The 18,851-nt window shown below is 40.2% G+C and overlaps 1 protein-coding gene across 1 annotated transcript; it reads left to right on the top strand.

Moving 5' to 3' along the window:
- Positions 1-229: 229 nt before the first annotated feature.
- On the top strand, positions 230-15,408 carry LOC118424237 (cytidine monophosphate-N-acetylneuraminic acid hydroxylase-like). The gene is made up of 15 exons (XM_035832778.1): positions 230-340; positions 5,472-5,569; positions 6,570-6,661; positions 7,357-7,466; positions 8,005-8,195; positions 8,827-8,974; positions 9,691-9,772; positions 10,548-10,685; positions 11,488-11,623; positions 12,073-12,219; positions 12,412-12,610; positions 14,397-14,513; positions 14,673-14,788; positions 14,924-15,060; positions 15,225-15,408. Exons 1-15 carry the CDS (start codon positions 230-232, stop codon positions 15,326-15,328), a joined length of 1,926 nt encoding a protein of 641 aa, XP_035688671.1. The 3' UTR covers positions 15,329-15,408.
- The last annotated feature ends 3,443 nt before the right edge of the window (positions 15,409-18,851 follow it).

The following is an 18,851-nucleotide window of genomic DNA, read 5'->3' as shown; positions in this document are numbered from 1 at the left end:
CCCGAAACATTAACAAAAACAAGAACAAGTGTCATATTGTCATAATGCAACATTGACAAACGATTTGATACCGCATGCGCACTGGAGTCTGGGATCAGCCATAGCCAATTGCAAGTTGAGAAGTGTACAAAAGGTGAACCTGGATGCCTTTGTCTGGAGCAGGCAGATTAATTTATAACTCGGTACCGAGCATTGGCACTGACTTCCCGTTCCGTTGTATAGAGTGAAGATGGAGCAGAAAAGCGTGGAGGTCCTGCGGTTAACACCTCGTGAAACGGCCGCTCTGAAACCGGGAGTGAACCTGATCTGTAAGGAAGCTGGCAACTTTGTCATATACAAGGTGTGTATCTATAAGACTAGGTGAATACCTAAAATGTGTACTTTTCATAGATTGCATGCCACTCCTTTGAGACTAAGGCCCCATTTTCCACTAGACGTTGATCGGGCTGCGCTCTCACTGTTACCTAAATAGGATATGTGTAACCTTCGCTTTCACACTGGCTATATCATACTAAACGTAACAGTGTGACTTAGGAGACAACAAATCACACAAAATGCAAAAAAAAATATTTCTGTTCTATACAACTCGTTGAGCCATCTGTGAAATTTTTCGTTGAAGAGAGAGTGTGTCGAGAGCGCCGTCTTAGTGAAAATAGGGTGTTTGTGCGCCGCTAGACGAGGGCTTGGAGAAGGACAGAAGGAAGTGCACATCCCTTTTTCACCTTAAAAAAGTCACGTGCAGGCCAGGCAGACGGCCAGTAATAAATGTTTGCCTATCATTGTTTTCCGAGACAGGTGGATGCCAACCTATAAAACTTAATTCTGGTGCAGTTACGGGTTCAATTCTAGTAGTTTTAGCGTACTGGTGCGGACCTGTAAATGCGACTTAGCTGGTCTCTCTTCTGTTGTGATAACGTCATGCTTAAGGATTGATTATACCAAAGAAAAAAGTCTATCTAAGTTTCTTGATCTACAATAGGAAGCGCGCGAAAATTGCCATCTTTGGGTTTGGGATAAAGTAAAAAAAATTGCTATCAACATGCAGTAGTGTTTATTTTAGTTTGGAAATATACGGGTGTGCAGTTTTAAGTACATCAAAATATATGTCTCTACACACAGAGGAAGTATAAAGGTCCTTATATATAATTAACCGCCATAAGCAGAACCATATCTTGATTTTCTAACAAACCTTTCTACCGGCCTTTACAAAGTAACAGTTTGTTGTTTTTCGGTTTTATGTGAAGTTAAATGCCCCGTTTGACACATGATCGTCTCTTTTATGAAATCCATTGCAATTTGAAGGTTTATATTTAGCCAGGTATTTTAGGTATATTCTTTACTCGAGCCTATTTAGCCGTTAGAGCTGAGCGCCTATGTGTTTCTATTTACATGCGCTTTTGTGAGATAATCCCACCCTTGGGTGTCCATTCCGATGTCACTAAGACAGTATCGACACTACTTGTTTATTGCTTATGCTGTTACAGTTTCTTTTCGAGAGTGTTTTGACACCATTTAACCTCGATTATGACGATAATCCTATTGTAATTTGATCTTTAAGATTCTTGGTACAACTTAGGATGCGTTTAACATCTGCTGGTCAGAGCCTCGGTTGAACCGACCAGCTCCATTTATTGGTAAATCGTGTTGCCAGTTGACAGCATGGCTTGCTTAGCAAATATAAGTTCAATAGCGTAAAACAGAAGTAATTGAGTATTGTGAGCCGAATGCACTAGTCACGGTAAGCTTATTACTACCCTAATTCTGTGTACCTGTCTTCGAATAAGACGGACGCATAGTTCTCTTTGGAGCTTACGAAAGTATCTGTTCCTGATCAATGTGAAGTTATATTTTGAACAAAACGCGGATGGCGTTCTGTATCTTGCATAGAACTAGTACTGTTGAGAAAATTTGGCATCACGCCATGATAGAACTATGGTCTGTAACATGGTAAAAATGCTTGACTGTATCAATGAGATGCAGTTATTGGTATAGCAATGTTGAGAGCCTGCATACAAAAGTACAGTTTGTAGACGATGAATACCACAAGACCTCAGTATGTAGGGAATTATGACAGTGCGACAGCAAACCAGTCATACAAAGGGTAACGTTCACCGCAAATAGCAACCGTGTCAAATTTTATCCCTTATAAAGCAACTTAATTAATCTTAATTAAAGAAAAGCGTTCCAAAAGACACGAGTTAAACTTATTAATAAAACTTATCAATATATTACATCTAGTCTAAGGTAACAAAAAAAATGTGCCAAGAAACACAGAAATGTTATTCAAGTCTCCGAATAAACAACACGTACTAATATTAACACTTGTAGGAAAACAGGATTATGAAGTCACCGGAAATTCATTCTGTTCCGAGCTACGAGAACGTGGCCAAACACGTGAATATACACAAAAACGTAGGCAATAGCAGACCAAGCAATGAATGCGTAAATTCACAATTATTATTTAGAATACATTGTAGGAACAGTCACGTATTTGTATTCTCAAAATCTGCGTTCCAGGCGGTCAAATTATAAGACAATTAAGGGATACTACCCTACCGTTTAAGCTACTTGCACATAATACCATACCAGTAGGTTTATCCTATGGTGTTGCATGCGTGTAAAAAAGAAGATAGAAATAGAGCTATACAGCTTGTACTACATCTGCTTGGTACGTACTTTGACCAGGTCATTGATCAATACAATTAAACTTTACCGTTAAGCTCGCTCTATAGCATAGTGTATAAGTAAAAGAAAGAGTGCCTACCTTCATCAGATTCTGGTGATGAATATATGATTGCGTACCATACTATCAGGCTTTCAATATTATATTTATCAAATATAAGAAAAGACCAGCCTTTATGTGGTTGACTTGTCACTGATTATTAATCAACAGAATTCTATTAAACTATTAGGATCACAAATAATTTTGCTTCATTATTTTTCTTTTGTACACACGTCAAGTAACACGCCTGAGTTTCAATTACTCTGTGATTGGAGGGTAAACTCTAGCAATAGTCTTGTGAACGGTTTATGCGTTGAGTGTTCGCACCTATATCTCTATTTTCCGTTTGCCGCCATCGCATGTGGTTTGGCATATCGTCTGTACTACGTTGCAAAATGATGCACATTCTTTTCTTCGTCGTACCTGTTTTTGAAATAATTTCAGTTTTCACCGATACGACGTCCGGTATAGTGGTTTAGATCTTCGTTATAATCGCGCATTAAGCCTTTTGGTAATTGAATGTCGTCAGGCAGATGTTGTCCTCGTCGGAATATGCCATCTCGTTCGGTTTTGCGTGTCCAGTATTGAGGTTGGTTTGACATAGCATACTGCTAACATTTTGCTCGGTTTATAGTCATATGCATTTTATGGTCAGAACGTGTTTGATCCTTGGGATCTTTTTTTCGCGGTAGTTGTTTTCATTATCAATGTAATAAGTTGAGAAATCACCTCTATTTCCCGGTATTGTGGAACAGCTGGCCTATAGACGATGGGTATATAGGTGCACCCATGGCTTAACCCTGTTCAGAAGGAGCTGGAGGGGGGTGGGGGTCTCCGCGCCAACTTTAATGTTGCACAAAACCATTGAGATTATGTTTATATCATACTCAGGAATTTTGGTGGTCCTACGAATAGTCGATGTATAATTACAGGAGTTAAAGGGGACGGGCATCAAAAGACCCCCCCTCCACGACCACTCCCCTGAATAGGGTTCAAGCAAACATTAGCTTTAGAGATGTAAACTGTGCACAAATTTGTCACGAAACATTTGATTTTATTAGTCATCTGCTTGTCGTTCCTTTCTTGTCTTAACGTAAACGACAAGGACTCTTGTCTCTGTAACTTAAGTGTCAGGGGCTGTAGTAATATCATTCTTTATTCGGAGATAAAAGAAAGTGGCACGCCCGTGTATTCCAGGTAACGTAGGTCATTACTGACCGAACATGCAGGAGGACATTGACAGACTGGCATAGCCTCCCTCACCGGCCTCTCTGGGAACCTTGTCAATTTTTTTTTTGGGGGGGGGGGGGGCGTAGGTCGATTCGCGATTTTTAACCGGGAATATGCCGGGAAAGGAATATCTGCCGGGAAAGGAATATACACCGGAAAGCTTGTACAGGCTAGGCGAAATCGGGTTCCCAGTAGGCCTGCTACTTGTCGCTATCTACAAACGCAATAATGATTAAGAATGCATTTCAGACGGCCAATGAATGTATTCGCGAGAAGTTATTCACACTGCCGCGAGAAGTAATTCACAGCATCGCGACAAGCACTTCACACGTCAACGTTAATAGTGTACGGCCCGAAGCGTGCCACAAACCTACGTAACGTTACCGGAAACCGTGTAAACGAATAATTAATACACATGCAAAACTTACATTTCAGATAAGTGTAAAACATTTTTTCTATCTTATTGTGTCACTGGGACCAGTGGGTTTAAAAACATATTTTCATACACCATCGATGATCCGACCGGCAATCTGAATGTGGGAGGGGGGCGAGAGTTACGTAAAAAGACGGTCGCTCGATCTCAAAAAATACACAAAACGATTTCCTACATGTAACGTTAGTGCAAACAAGTCTTAGCTGATCAGCAACAAGGGCATGAAGTGGCGAGATGACGATGACCATGCTATGGTGGGTTCTCTGGCGGTCGACGGCAAAATCTGATAGCAGAGCGACTTGCCTTGGCCTGTAGCAAGGCCAACAAAACATTAATTGCCTTCGCAGACCGCAGCAATGGCCAGGGATTGTCCTTCCCTCAACTCGGGGAAGTCCCAGATTTCCCTGGCTGCCCGGTCTGCCCTTGCTCTTTCGTACATGATGGGAAGTTTCAGCATAGTTTTTCTAGATCTTTCTACGGTAAGTACTCGTTTTCAAATGAGCCGTGTTTTGAATTGCGTGACCCGACGACCGTTACAAAGTTACGGGTCATCGCAAGACGGTGCGTGTGCCGGGCTGCCAGTGCTGGACGCGTTTATGACGGGAAGTTCGCATATCCATACGAAATGGAGATAAGTGTTTTCTAATGTGGCTTTGTAGATATCGACAAGTAGCAGGCCTACTGGGAACCCGATTCGTCTAGCCCGTACAAGCTTTCCGGTGTATATTCCTTTCCCGGCATATATTCCTTTCCCGGCATATTCCCGGTTAAAAATCGCGAATCGACCTACGCCCACACCCCCCCCCCACCCCCCAAAGTTGACAAGGTTCCCAGTGAGGCCGGTGAAGAACCTTTAAATCATAATAGTGTACAGTCGTGTCCATTATATAAAAGACCTCTTAGTTCTTAAGATTACTTGACGATAGATAGCCGTCCACCGTAAACACGATTCAAACCGACTGACTGGCATGAGTAACAATGGAAAATAGAGGGTAGAATGAAGAAAATTTCTACAAAAATAAACATGTTTCAAACATCAATCCATCTATTATTCCACTGATTATAGCATGTGATCACACCCTACAGGACCCGATAAACCCAGAGGAGCCGTACAAGGCCTGCCGCAACATCTGTAAACATCAGGGTGGCAAGTTCGTGCAGGATGTTGAAGACTCCACTGGCAGGTTTGAGTACACATTTATAGCCAAAATGTAAAATAGTGTATAGATAAATTACGGCATGTGACACAGCTGTATTAAGGGGTATTCTATATATATACGCCCGAAACTTCAAAATACTTGTCATAGCAAAAACAAATTTCGCTGACTACATTATGATGACGACATCTACTTTTAGGTTATCAGGTTTTGTGGGTAATAACACAGATTTTGTTTATAAGCAGTATATTACTTCAAGTACACAAGCCCAAGTGGTGACAGCGCGTAGAGCCTTTAAATTTTTCTTGATCTAAGACTTTTTCTATTAAATTCTGATTTTTCCAGGCTTTTTTTGTATCTTGATGTAAGTTGTACATCTTTAACCTACATGTACCTACCTACCCCATAGCTGTTATATTTTTATCAACAGCATTGCTAATTTGGTTTGGGTTTGTTTTCCTGCCATTTTACATCCCGAGAGTTCGACCGTTCGAACGTGGTTCGGACGGTACCATTATATGGCTTTATCGGGGGCCTCCTTTTGTCAATCACGTCGAATTATGGCAATACTTGATAAATACCTTATCAATATCCAAAATGGTTAGCATTTATACGTCTCAAGTAGCTAGTGTGCCCCATGTTCATATGTGTGTAGTGAGTTCCTGTTTTCGCAAAGTAACGTTACATGATAAAATGGTTACCCGTGGGGTCACATGCGGTCAAAGAGTGGTTCGAATTTTATGTTCGGTTCCATCACTCTTGTAACTATGCGGGACCGCGCCCTTTTTATTCCCCCAAGCGAGCTCCATTGAATCACAGACCGTAAATTACCCGAGTCCCATGCTTCATTTTTTTTTTGTGAAATTAGTGCTCACTTGCGAAATTTGTCAATATGTAATTCTCATGAAGTTTAAGCCCGTTACATTACATATATCCTTCGGCTAGCTTGGCAACAATGGCTGTATGTATACCAGTTAGATCACTAAAAAAACGCACGGTTCTGACTGTTACATTTTACATTTCCTAGCGTTCTACGATGCACCAAGCACGGCTGGAGACTGGACTGTTCCACCATGAAGTACGTCAACCCTCCGGACAGCTTCAGCCAGGAGAGGTTAGGTACGGCAAATCTACACTCAGTATTTGTTTGTTTGTTTGTCTGTTGCAATCTCCAATTAGACTATGCAATGGATATTTTTTCTCCCTGGAGTCAATTTAAATTACAAAACAATCAACTAACATAAAGTCACCATAAGTGTGCATAAGTATAACATGATAAGAACTAAAAGTCAACTGAATGTAAAATTGAAGTAAACGCAGTGAACTTAAAATAATTATGAGAGGTCAAGGGTCAGAGGTCATCAGTAGAAAAGCTGTAACATAAATACCAAAACATCAATCGTTGTAACAATAAAAAATAAAATAACCAAGTGGGTGTAATGAACAAAAGAAATGAACAGTATACCTAAAATAAAGTAACTCTCAAACTGTTACAGAAAACCATTCCCAGACAATGCGATCATTTGTATTTACAGCTCATACATGGGAGGTCCAACCTGTAAGCAAACAATCGAATCGTATGACCTATGACTTAAGTTTTAATATGATACATGGTACCAAGTTACGATTTAAAAGACGAGACAACGCAAAAAATGAATCAAAAGAAATACTTCGCCATCAATGATATAAGCCTGGCCGACCGAAATTTGTGATTGCTCGATAGTGTTAAGAGAGTATGAGATCATTGTTTTGACCAGACAGTACTTTTCCTTTGCTAGTCTCCTTGAATAACCCATTCTGACATTATGTTCCAGTTCCTGAGCTAGAGGAGGACGGCTCGCTGACCCTGGTGGAGCTGATCCCGCCTGAGCCGTGGAAGGTCGACGCGAGAGCCCCGCAGGACATTCAACCCGGAGAAGTACAGGTCTCAAACAGACTACTTTCATTTGGTTGTCATGAAAAAATTAGTCAAATGTCATCCTTTTCTAATAGGTTAGTTTTGTCTCAATTTCAATGACTCGAGCTTGTTTCTATTGTGATTTCTGACATAAAGCCACAGCCTACTTCTGTAAACCGGCCTGCATTCCGACTTGACCTACTCAATGATAAATAAAATCATATGTTTTAAATGATTACCTTCGCCAAGAAAGTTATGCTTTTAGTTATGACATGTTGGGGATTAAGTGATGTTGGTATCACTGTATATATATAGGGAAAAAGGTGTAACCTAAGAAGCTGTTAATGGGTTTCATGATATTTGTTATCCGTTTATAATTGCCACGAAAAAAGGCATTGCGCTTTGAATCGCTTTTCTGTTATAGATTATCTTCTTAAGTTTAAGATAGTACCCAACCTCGCTTTTTATTATGGGTGGTATAGCGGCCAATGCTCTAACACATGTAAAAACGGAAGTCTGTGGCCAATCTGGAATCAAACTTTTAAATATGTATATTGCTCGATAGCTGACGTTTTTCGCGCATGCGTGTATGGAACTGAGGCTGGGAGACAAGATCATGTTCTTCGACCCATGGCTGACTGGACCCGCCTTCGCTAGGGGATGGTGGCTGATCCACGAACCGCCCGCTGATTGGCTGGATAGGCTGTCACGTGCTGACCTCATTTATATCAGCCATGTGCACTCCGATCATCTCAGGTTTGCGACGATTGTTCCATTTTTATTGGAGGTTTTTGTTATAGTATTTATTGCACTTCATGAAGGCCATGAGAATTGTGATTTGAACAGCACTTAAAACCTCCAAAGATATTGAAACATACGGTACTTGCAATGTAATAGTATTTTCCGGAACGTTAGTACTGAAGTTACATAGAATAACATATCAGTGTTCATTGTTGCCTTTGTGTGTTTGTAGAAAACCTTATCTTGCTTTTGTATGCCATCAACTTCCACTTAGCAAACCTCCACAGCTCTGTGAGGCTTCCTCCGCACTTGGGTGAACTCTGGGACAGTTTGCCTGGGTGGAGATCGGCGATAAAGCGTTTGAAGTGGCTTGGTACTTTCTTCTCTTCTCTGCATTCTTAAACTATTCTGCATCTTAAATATTTTTACCTTATATTTCCGACAGAGCTTTCCTTGTACATGTATGTACTTTTCAGATCGGGGAAAACGTGATATAGAGTTATATAACGCCATTTGTCGTAATCGCCAACGTTTCAGATGACAATGTGTTCTGGATATTGTTGAGAAGAAGGCTTTCATTATATCCTTTTTTTAATGGCAGTGTAAACGGCGGAATTATGCGATATACATGCTGTATTTTTCCCAGCTACCCAACTCTGGCGCTGCTTGCAGAAAAGAACCCGGACATCCCGATCTACGTGGGAGACACGGCCATGCCGGTCTTCTGTAAGCTGGAGCAGAGCGGGGTCAGGTTGAACCGTATTAACGTCTGCAGCTTCGGCGTGTGGCAAGAGGTGAGGTGTATCTGTATTATTGCGTGTTATCTACGCTTAAGATTCTTTAACTTGTTAAACTGTAAGATCCAACACAAAAATTTGACTCACAAAATATTTTTACTAAACAGCACTAGTCTTTTTCAAGGAACGGCACCTAAAGAAAGAACACCTGACTCACAGAGCAGTGGATCATAAGTTGCGGGAAGTCTATAGTGCCCGCCGTCTCTTTTCAGGGATTGTTGTTAAGCTCTGATGTAAATGGCTTTTTAAATCCTTTGAGCAAAAAAAGTCCATGAATAACTTCTCTCAAGAACACAGATGACATTTTAACTTATGCTAAAGATTAATGCAACGTGTACGTAGTGTCGGGTGTCGCCTGTCTCAGCTTCAATAGCCCAGGGCCACACAGCTTAGGGGAGTCACTACATCAAGGTAAATGTCCACTGGTGGTGGTGTGTTAAGCTGTCTCTTCCTTTTTACAAATGCCGTGTGCTAAATAGAGAAAGCAGCATGGGTCTTACGTATAACTGGACTAAGAATCAAACCCCCAAACTATTGAATGCGAGGCAAACACCCTGCTTACTTCATCACTGCACCGGTCCGAAAAGAAAATGATATAAATATGTATGCATGGAAGGCAGGGGCTATGCTAACTCTTCACTTTTACGAATAAAAAATGATTCGTGTTTGGTTTAATTGATTGATTCCTTGGTTGCCTGATTTATTATCTACAGATCAACGCAGATCTCCGTTTTATGATCCTGATGGACGGTGTGCATCCTGACATGGACACCTGCATCTTAGTGGACTACAAAGGTAAGACAGCAGGACTTTCCGTATGAATTTGCTGGTTAATTTTTTGCTGGTGCGTAGCACCAGCTCTGAGACTCGAGAAGCGGGTCAATGGATCCATGCATGGATGCATGGATCAAGTAAGCCCTTCTTATCTTATTCTTTGTTGGACCGCAGCAAAACGCCTATTTCAAAGGGAAAGTCACACGAAAAAACGCAATAAATGATATTTCAGCTGTCAATATTTGCATTTCATTCTTTAAAGATAATTATTGGCGAGAGAAGCGGTTAGTTCAACCAACGAATGCATGAATCCACTACGACTCAATTTAATCAAACCCTTCTATACACCCTTCTAAACGCCTGATGACGTAATGGTGTCACTGTGGCTTAGGTATCTATACCTACGGCACTGAGTAAAGGTAGCAATTTGCTTCTGCAGCCGTAAATTGTTGGTTCGATCCCCACTTATGACATTTTGTTTTCTTTGTTAGACAAATCTCAGGTAATGTTTTTTTAATGGAAGACAGACCAATTCAGTAATTCGATGTTTAAAAACTCTTTTTTCATGTCATTTTGTTAAACATCCAGGCTTTTTCCAAAATACGCACCAGCCAGCTTTTTTCAGAAGCTTTCTTGTTTGTAATATTCTTGTTTCTTTTCCTTTCTTGTTTGGAACACCCAACAGGCGAACTGACTCATTCCGCACAAGAAGGTAGAAGAAGAAGTGCAAAAAAGAAGCAACAATACGAAAAAGAAACGCTTAAAATTTATTGAATGCATTTTGCTGTGTTGTCAGGCCACCTGATCCTGAACACGGTGGACTGCACTCAGCCTAACGGTATGCGGCTCCCGAGGAACGTGGATATCATGATGAGTGACTTCGCGGGGGGTGCATCCGGGTTCCCCATGGCGTTCTTTGGAGGGCGATACACAAGTAAGTGACCTGTTCACTATCAAGGACCTTGGACATGTTTGAGTAACCAAAAGCTTCTGTTGTAAACGGTAACGTTTCTGTACAGTACTATAGTATGGAGGCCAGAAATAGAAATTTAGGCCGGACGTGACGGCCGATATATTTTGATTTGGCCCAACGTTACAGGGGCCAAGTATCAAACCGAAGTTCTTTTCGAACAACCAATCAGCGCCCTTCAAACAAGCAGTGTTCAGAGATTCGAACGCTGAATCATTCTTGACAGAGATAGAAGAAGGGCAGTTTGAACTTCCCCGAGCTCCACGCCCGAATTGGGGAGTTAATCGCATGTTTTTGTTGCCAGTCAATAAAAGTTGCTGGTATTCCCACCAAGAAACATTTAGTGTGGAGTGATTATGGGTTCTTTCTGAATAACTATAACGGCCGAGAAGGTAGGCATAAATTCATTTTTGTGAAACAAAAATATCTTTAACGAGATTCCAAAAATGTCATATTTTTAGTAGTATCCAGAATTTGATTATACTGCCGATGCGATCCTGACAAAAGGGTAGGCAGCAGTGGACTATTGAGTTATTTAGAGTTTAAGGTAATTTATATATTGTTCTGTGAATGCATTTTCCTTCCAGTCTACAGGACCAGCATTGGACTACCAGTCTCCTCTTACACCATCTTTCTCCTCGCCTTCTCTCACTCACAATACGTGAAAAACTACGGACGCACACAAACACCGAAAACATACATTACTCATTTACAAGAAGTAGAAAGACCTGCATGTAAAACGTTTTGTTTTTATCCTTTTTTTCAGAGGAATGGAAAGCCAAGTTCATCGCCACCGAACGTAAAAAGCTACTCTACTACAAGACACAAGTCGTTCGTGATGTCAATCCTAAAGTCTACTGTCCGTTCGCTGGGTACTTCGTGGAAGCTCATCCTGCGGACAAGTGAGTGTGCTAATTCATAGAACAGTCACTTGCCAGTCATCCGTCCTATCTTCCTTGTTGTCACCCCTTTGATCACTTTTCTGTTTAAGCATCTGGCAACAGTTGTATTCCTGTCTTACAGCTGTCGTTCCTCGGCCGTTTTGTTGATGACCAAGAAGGCCATACACTTCAAAATAGACAAAGGGTCGCGCATATTTTTGCTCTGAAATTCTATCAAATTACGTTTCATACATTGGGAAACTTAAAAAGTAGCCCCATTCTCCAGAGAACACCTGGCCCACTACTTATTTCAGGAGTAGTTATTTGATATACTAGTCTAAACTGAGAATGAAAGGCACACACTTTCCGGCAATTGGAATTTTCAAACATTTTTTTTTTTCATTTGTTAAATTACTTTTGATTTCCTTTATCTCGTCCGGTGGTCACATTATGATATGCCCTGGCTCCAGGTACATCCGTGACACTAACACGAAGAACAGCGCTGAGCAGCTGAACGCTCTCATCAACAAGTACTCAGACCACATCATCACGTGGGCACCGCTGCCTGGCGCCACTCTGGACCTGGCACGGGTTCTAGATGACACAGGGGACCGCAGGTATTTATTTTGGTGTATTTTTAGCAGAAAATAGAAACAAAAAAAAATTAAAAAGTATATGGAACAATTTTTAAATTGCTTATTGCAACATTTAGACTAACTTACCTGTGAATCACTAATTGTACTATCTCATCCAATAGATAATTATATATAAATTGAGTATTTTAAATAGCGTAATTCTTAAGTTGATAGAATATTTAGAATATTTTTTTCAAGGCTTGCAATAGTGGATCCTCTTCCCGGGACTAAGATCTACAAAGACAGTTGGGACTTCAACTCGTACATCGACAAGATCAACGACTGCATTAAGAGTGAGATTTTTGCCTACCCAGACTGGATTCAGGTGTACTACATGTGGGCGGGGTTCAAAGACTATAATCTTGTCCTGAGGGTGAGTACGTCAATCATATCATTTTGCGCAAGGGATATTAAGTAGATAAAACAAATACCTCAGTCATGAACCACTCTTTGGCCAATTTGCGGACGGTCAAAGGATAGCTGTGCGAAATTTTGCACGTATTTAAGTTCTTGTGTGTGTATGTATGCAGCCGTGTGTGTGTGTGTGTATCTGTGGGTCCATGCGTCTGTCCGTATGTATGTGTGTGTGTCCTTGTGTGTGTTTGTGTTACATGCATGCATTAGTGTATTTGTGTGTTTGATATTGAGTCGTCCGTGTTGTCCATTCTACATTAGATCATAGGGACGAATGATGATTTCCAGCCTATTTGTATCTTATTGAGTCGTCCGTGTTGTCGATGATAGAGACAGATGATGATTTCCAGCCTATGTGTATCATACTGAGTCGTCCGTGTTGTCCATTCTATATAAGATGGTAGAGACAGATGATAATTTCCAGCCTATGTGTATCATACTGAGTCGTCCGTGTTGTCCATTCCATATAAGATGATAGAGACAGATGATAATTTCCAGCCTATGTGTATCATACTGAGTCGCGACGTCGTCCGTGTTGTCCATTCCATATAACATGATAGAGACAGATGATAATTTCCAGCCTATGTGTATACATGTATCACATTGATTCGTCCGTGTTTTCCATTCCATATTAGATGATAGAGACAGATGATGATTTCCAGCCTATGTGTATCATACTGAGTCGTCCGTGTTGTCCATTCCACATTAGATGTTAGAGACAGATGATGATTCCCAGCCTATGTGTATCTTATTGAGTCGTCCGTGTTGTCCATTCCACATTAGATGATAGAGACAGATGATGATTTCCAGCCTATGTGTATAATACTGAGTCGTCCGTGTTGTCCACCCCACATTAGATGATAGAGACAGATGATGATTTCCAGCCTATGTGTATCATACTGAATCGTCTGTTTTGTCCACCCCACATTAGATGATAGAGACAGATGATGATTTCCAGCCTATGTGTATCATACTGAGTCGTCCGTGTTGTCCATTCCACATTAGATGATAGAGACAGATGATGATTTCCAGCCTATGTGTATCATACTGAATCGTCTGTCTTGTCCATCCCACATTAGATGATAGAGACAGATGATGATTTCCAGCCTATGTGTATCATACTGAATCGTCTGTGTTGTCCACCCCACATTAGATGATAGAGACAGATGATGATTTCCAGCCTATGTGTATCATACTGAGTCGTCTGTTTTGTCCACCCCACATTAGATGATAGAGACAGATGATGATTTCCAGCCCATGTGTATGATACTGAATCGTCTGTTTTGTCCACCCCACATTAGATGATAGAGACAGATGATGATTTCCAGCCTATGTGTATAATACTGAGTCGTCTGTTTTGTCCACCCCACATTAGATGATAGAGACAGATGATGATTTCCAGCCTATGTGTATGATACTGAATCGTCTGTTTTGTCCACCCCACATTAGGTGATAGAGACAGATGATGATTTCCAGCCTATGTGTATCATACTGAGTCGTCTGTTTTGTCCACCCCACATTAGATGATAGAGACAGATGATGATTTCCAGCCTATGTGTATGATACTGAATCGTCTGTTTTGTCCACCCCACATTAGATGATAGAGACAGATGATGATTTCCAGCCTATGTGTATGATACTGAATCGTCTGTTTTGTCCACCCCACATTAGATGATAGAGACAGATGATGATTTCCAGCCTATGTGTATAATACTGAGTCGTCTGTTTTGTCCACCCCACATTAGATGATAGAGACAGATGATGATTTCCAGCCTATCCAGGGCGGGTACGACTTTCTGGTGGATTTCTCAGATCTGAGCTTTCCTCAGCAGCGACCAGCCAGGGAGCATGCGTACTTAGAGGTAACGTCATATCTACTAGTTACAATTGTGACAGATTTCCTGAATACACATATCGGTTAAAGTTGCATAATGTTAGGATTTGTTTTCTTTGCGTTGGATGTCCCAGTGTTGATTAACTTTTTAACGTTATTGGCTGAAGTCTCTGTGTTCTTCCCGCAGATCAAGAACCGGATCGGAGTCCATCGCCAGACTGTTCTAAAGGGTCTGTTTTGGGATGACCTGTACATCGGCTTTCAGAACAGGATATCACGGAACCCGGACACGTTTCATTACAAGTAAGGACATGGTTAACTATGGTCCTCCTAGCAGTTTTCTGTTATACTGCAACAGAACGCCTGGTTTAGTCTACATTCGTTAGCATGTCGACTAGTTGGAAACAGTATTCTGAAAGTTTGGCCCTGTGTTGACAGGTTCTGGAACCACATGCAGATCCTCCTCCCACAACGACCGCCCGACTGGGCAAGTTTTCTCCGCAAGCAGCGAGAGATGCATGACGGGAAACCTGCACGGGCAGTCTGGAAACCGCCAGAGAAGAACAACTCTATCGGTGAGATATAAATTCATGTTATCTCATACAGGTTTTGATTCTCTCCGACCTCTCGGATTTGTTGTTTTTCTATGACCATAATCATATCTGTTATCCTGACGTTTCTTATACCTGACCTGTCCTATCTCTTTGACAATTTTTTATTTCATATTTTCCCTTCGCAGTGTCCCGTCTGCTCCGGACGCTGGCCAGGACCAAGGTGCTGCTTATTCCCGGACTCGTTGCATCCCTGGCGACCATCGTCTTCTTCGCCTTGTCAATCAAGTAAAGTAACATAGCAACCGACAATACTGATTTGTGTATCCAACTGCTGTTTACCAATAGATAACGTATCATAAATTGCATAATCCGACGTTATGCGGGATTACACTTGTAGTGAATTACGCGAAGTATGTTTTGTTTCAAAATATGACGCTCCCTAAACCCATACATTCTCCATACATAAAGACACTTCCTTAACAGTGCGTATTTTTGAGATATGTGAGGAGCGCTTAGCACACCAAAAAGGTCATTTCAAGCTTGGTAGTTAGCTCGTAAAATTAGTAATGTAACCAAACGTGCGTCTGGCGCTGTTAGGCACATTTTAATTATCCGAATGAATATTTCATTAGAGCGTATTTTGGGGAGTTAAGTGAAAGTTTGGGCCATTTTATGCATTTGGGCAAATGTGTGCTTTATCACATAATGTGAAATCGTATGCATTTTTATTGCCTAAAATAATGCTTACCGGAAAATAACGCTCCATTCTGTAGTTGAATGATCCTTTAAGAGGAGGTGTGTTTTCTGTCCACAGTGTTGGCAGAGAAATTAGTATTCAAAGTGCTTATTATAATAATAACAAGGCATTGGGGATCTGGTTATGGCAATAGGTTGGTGAAACCAGATTAGTCATTTAATTTACCTTTTTATGTTTGCTTTATTTACCAAAAACAAAGGTGTTGATGTCTGTTATTTTACCACAAACAAGGTATATATGATAGCATTATCAGTTTGTGTGTCACACGGTGTTTTTCATTGACATTAAAGAATAGTATATCAAGATACAAACATCCATAATGTTAATGTCATTATGCAATCATTTATGTGATTAAAACGTATTATACTGACAATTTATCTCAATGACTGCCGATGGTGATTATTTCCATTTTGCGTGGACTTGTTAAAGTATATATCATGACTTGTATTGTTTTTATGTGACCATGCATACATGCAGTGAAGTCGATTTTATTATTGGAATTGTTAATGTGAATATAAAAAAAAAACTATATTACGTGTCTTCGTACACTACTCATGTTCCATTAAAGACTGTGCCCTCTGCTAAAACCGCTTATTGACCAAAATATGTTTCGGTGAAAACCACATATTAAAAGGAAGAAAAAGATCTTTGACGTTTTATCTGTTTTGTTTCCTTTTAGACTACACCTCTAAATCTTGTGCTACATTCCATATCTTTATTGCATCACACGTTTTGAAGAGTAGTAACATCTTAAACTAACTCACACGTGCAACCACCCCTAATCACCACTAATTTTATATTTGCCGATGTTTACCTGCTACCTGATTTATAATCTCTTTAGTAAGTACCTGACTTACAGATTTTTCTTGCAAACGTTGCAAATCTTACGAATTAAACCATAATTAGAATAATATGTATAACAATTATATCTTTTTCTATTCTTTCTGCCCATTAAATATTTGATATCAGTCACCCCTTTAATAAATTAAAATTTCAAGATAAAAACTGAGGATATGATTTAAACTTCCTTCATACCAGTAAGATGGTGTTTAGTCGTTTTTGAAGTGATTGGTATTTATCAAGAAAGTTTGCTCATACAGCCTACTTCTCACATAATTTCCGACAATTTCAAAGTTACGACTTCTACTTCTGCATAGTACTGGGCAAAAGCCCTATGGCAACTTCTGTAAACCGCTGTCGGCAAATTGGGAGAACGTCGGCAAATACTTGTGACGTAGCAAGGTTAACTTTGTACATGGGACGGGATCGAGTTATCAGTCACCTTACTTCGTACATTGGGAGAGACCATATGTACGAAGTACGATGTACTAAGTTGTAATTTTTCTATTATGGCTAACTCGTACATGACTACATATTGCTAACCTTAACAAAGTACTTACCATGTACGGAGTTAAATTTTTCAACTTCGTATATCGTACACCAACCCTGTCCATCTGTACGACATTAATTTATGTAACATAAGGCTAAAATAAACAGCGTATCTCGTACACAGTACCCAACCATATGTACGACGTTAGATGACGTCACTCGCAACTTCCGAAGTTTCCCGATCGCTTTCTGTAGTTGCCCGTAAGGCCACAGCAAGTAAATTTTATGAATGACATCCTCTGTAGACTGCATAAATAGTGCGATAGGGCGAAAAAAAACAAGATGGGTGAAAAAAAAAGATGGGTACATTTTAAACTAGAATTCGGCGACCTCATACCTCCATGAAAATTTAGAGCTTTTGTAAATTTTATGCAATTAATTAACATTAACATAACCCATGCATGGTGTTGTTCATCATTGACTAATGTACACATGTCACAATGATAAAATTCCAATCATTAATCATAAAGAGGTTTTGCAATTTGTACATAAATTATGCAAATAAGTTCCTCATTACCATATTTGGTTTCTGCTTATATTCCACCCATCATGATTAACAAGTTTTACATTTATTGAAGTCCAGTTATATTGCAAACAATGATATTATACAATTTCCTCATTAATTATGCAAATTAATTCCTCATTTGCATAACATGCAGATCATTATGGACATCTTTGCCCAAGCTACCTGCATGCCTAAAATGTATCTATTGGAATACTCATCATATATCCAGAGTGACAGTTCAGGCTCGACTCAAAGGGTTGACAAGTAGATAGTTTTCAACACTTTGAACTTACCAGCTGGTCTTATCTTCAGTCCAAATAAACTCCTGCGCGAAAAAGGACCACCCTTGACATTCAAAGAGAGCAAAAAACTCCAACAAGAAAAGGCATCAAAATCGTATTTAAAGCCAGAGAATTTTCCTGCAGTGCGCAGTTGTAACAGTGTATGTTATCTGGCCTAAAAGGTCACCTCGCGGATGCTACACGACCTCCTGTGACCTCCTGTACTAGAACCGGAAGTTGATGTCCTGCCGTTGGGATATGCCACCTGACAACGCTTGCCGAGTTGAGAATTGACCTCAGTGACCTCTGGAATGCCATAAAGCTTCCTTACATATACTGTACACCAGATTTTCGGAGCAAAAGAATTTTCCTGATTGTTCATATCGCATTATTTCCTCGAGATCATACCTTTGTCAAGTAATTTTGCCTCATCACATACATTGCGAATGATATACTTAATTATTTGGATTCATTATTTCTTGCCACATGACATGCTGGGAAAAAATTCAGAAAGGTAATGTAACATGTCACATTAATTATGCAAACTACGTCGTGATCTAAATCTTTCCCGTGTTCATGTTCCAACAGACATAAATTACATGTATTGCATGTATTGAAGTGGAGGTATGGATAACAATTGACTTATACAAATTCTTCATTGATTATGCAAATTAAGTCATCATTTGCATAACATGCATATCATTATGAACATATTTGCCCAAGCTACCTGCATGCCTAAAATGATGCCAATCCGTCGTTCCTTTCTGCAGTTATCCTCTTTGAAGTGTCTTGACAAAAATGCCCCTGCAGTTCCACAATTAAATGTTAGGGGGCTGAAACTTGCCCCAATTTTTTATAGCACTAAAAGCTATCTACCACC

Source organism: Branchiostoma floridae, chromosome 10 (genome assembly GCF_000003815.2).
Source record: "Branchiostoma floridae strain S238N-H82 chromosome 10, Bfl_VNyyK, whole genome shotgun sequence".
Classification (NCBI taxonomy): Eukaryota; Metazoa; Chordata; class Leptocardii; order Amphioxiformes; family Branchiostomatidae; genus Branchiostoma; species Branchiostoma floridae.
Note: the sequence above shows the minus strand (reverse complement) of the source record. Positions and strands in the feature narration are given on the sequence as shown.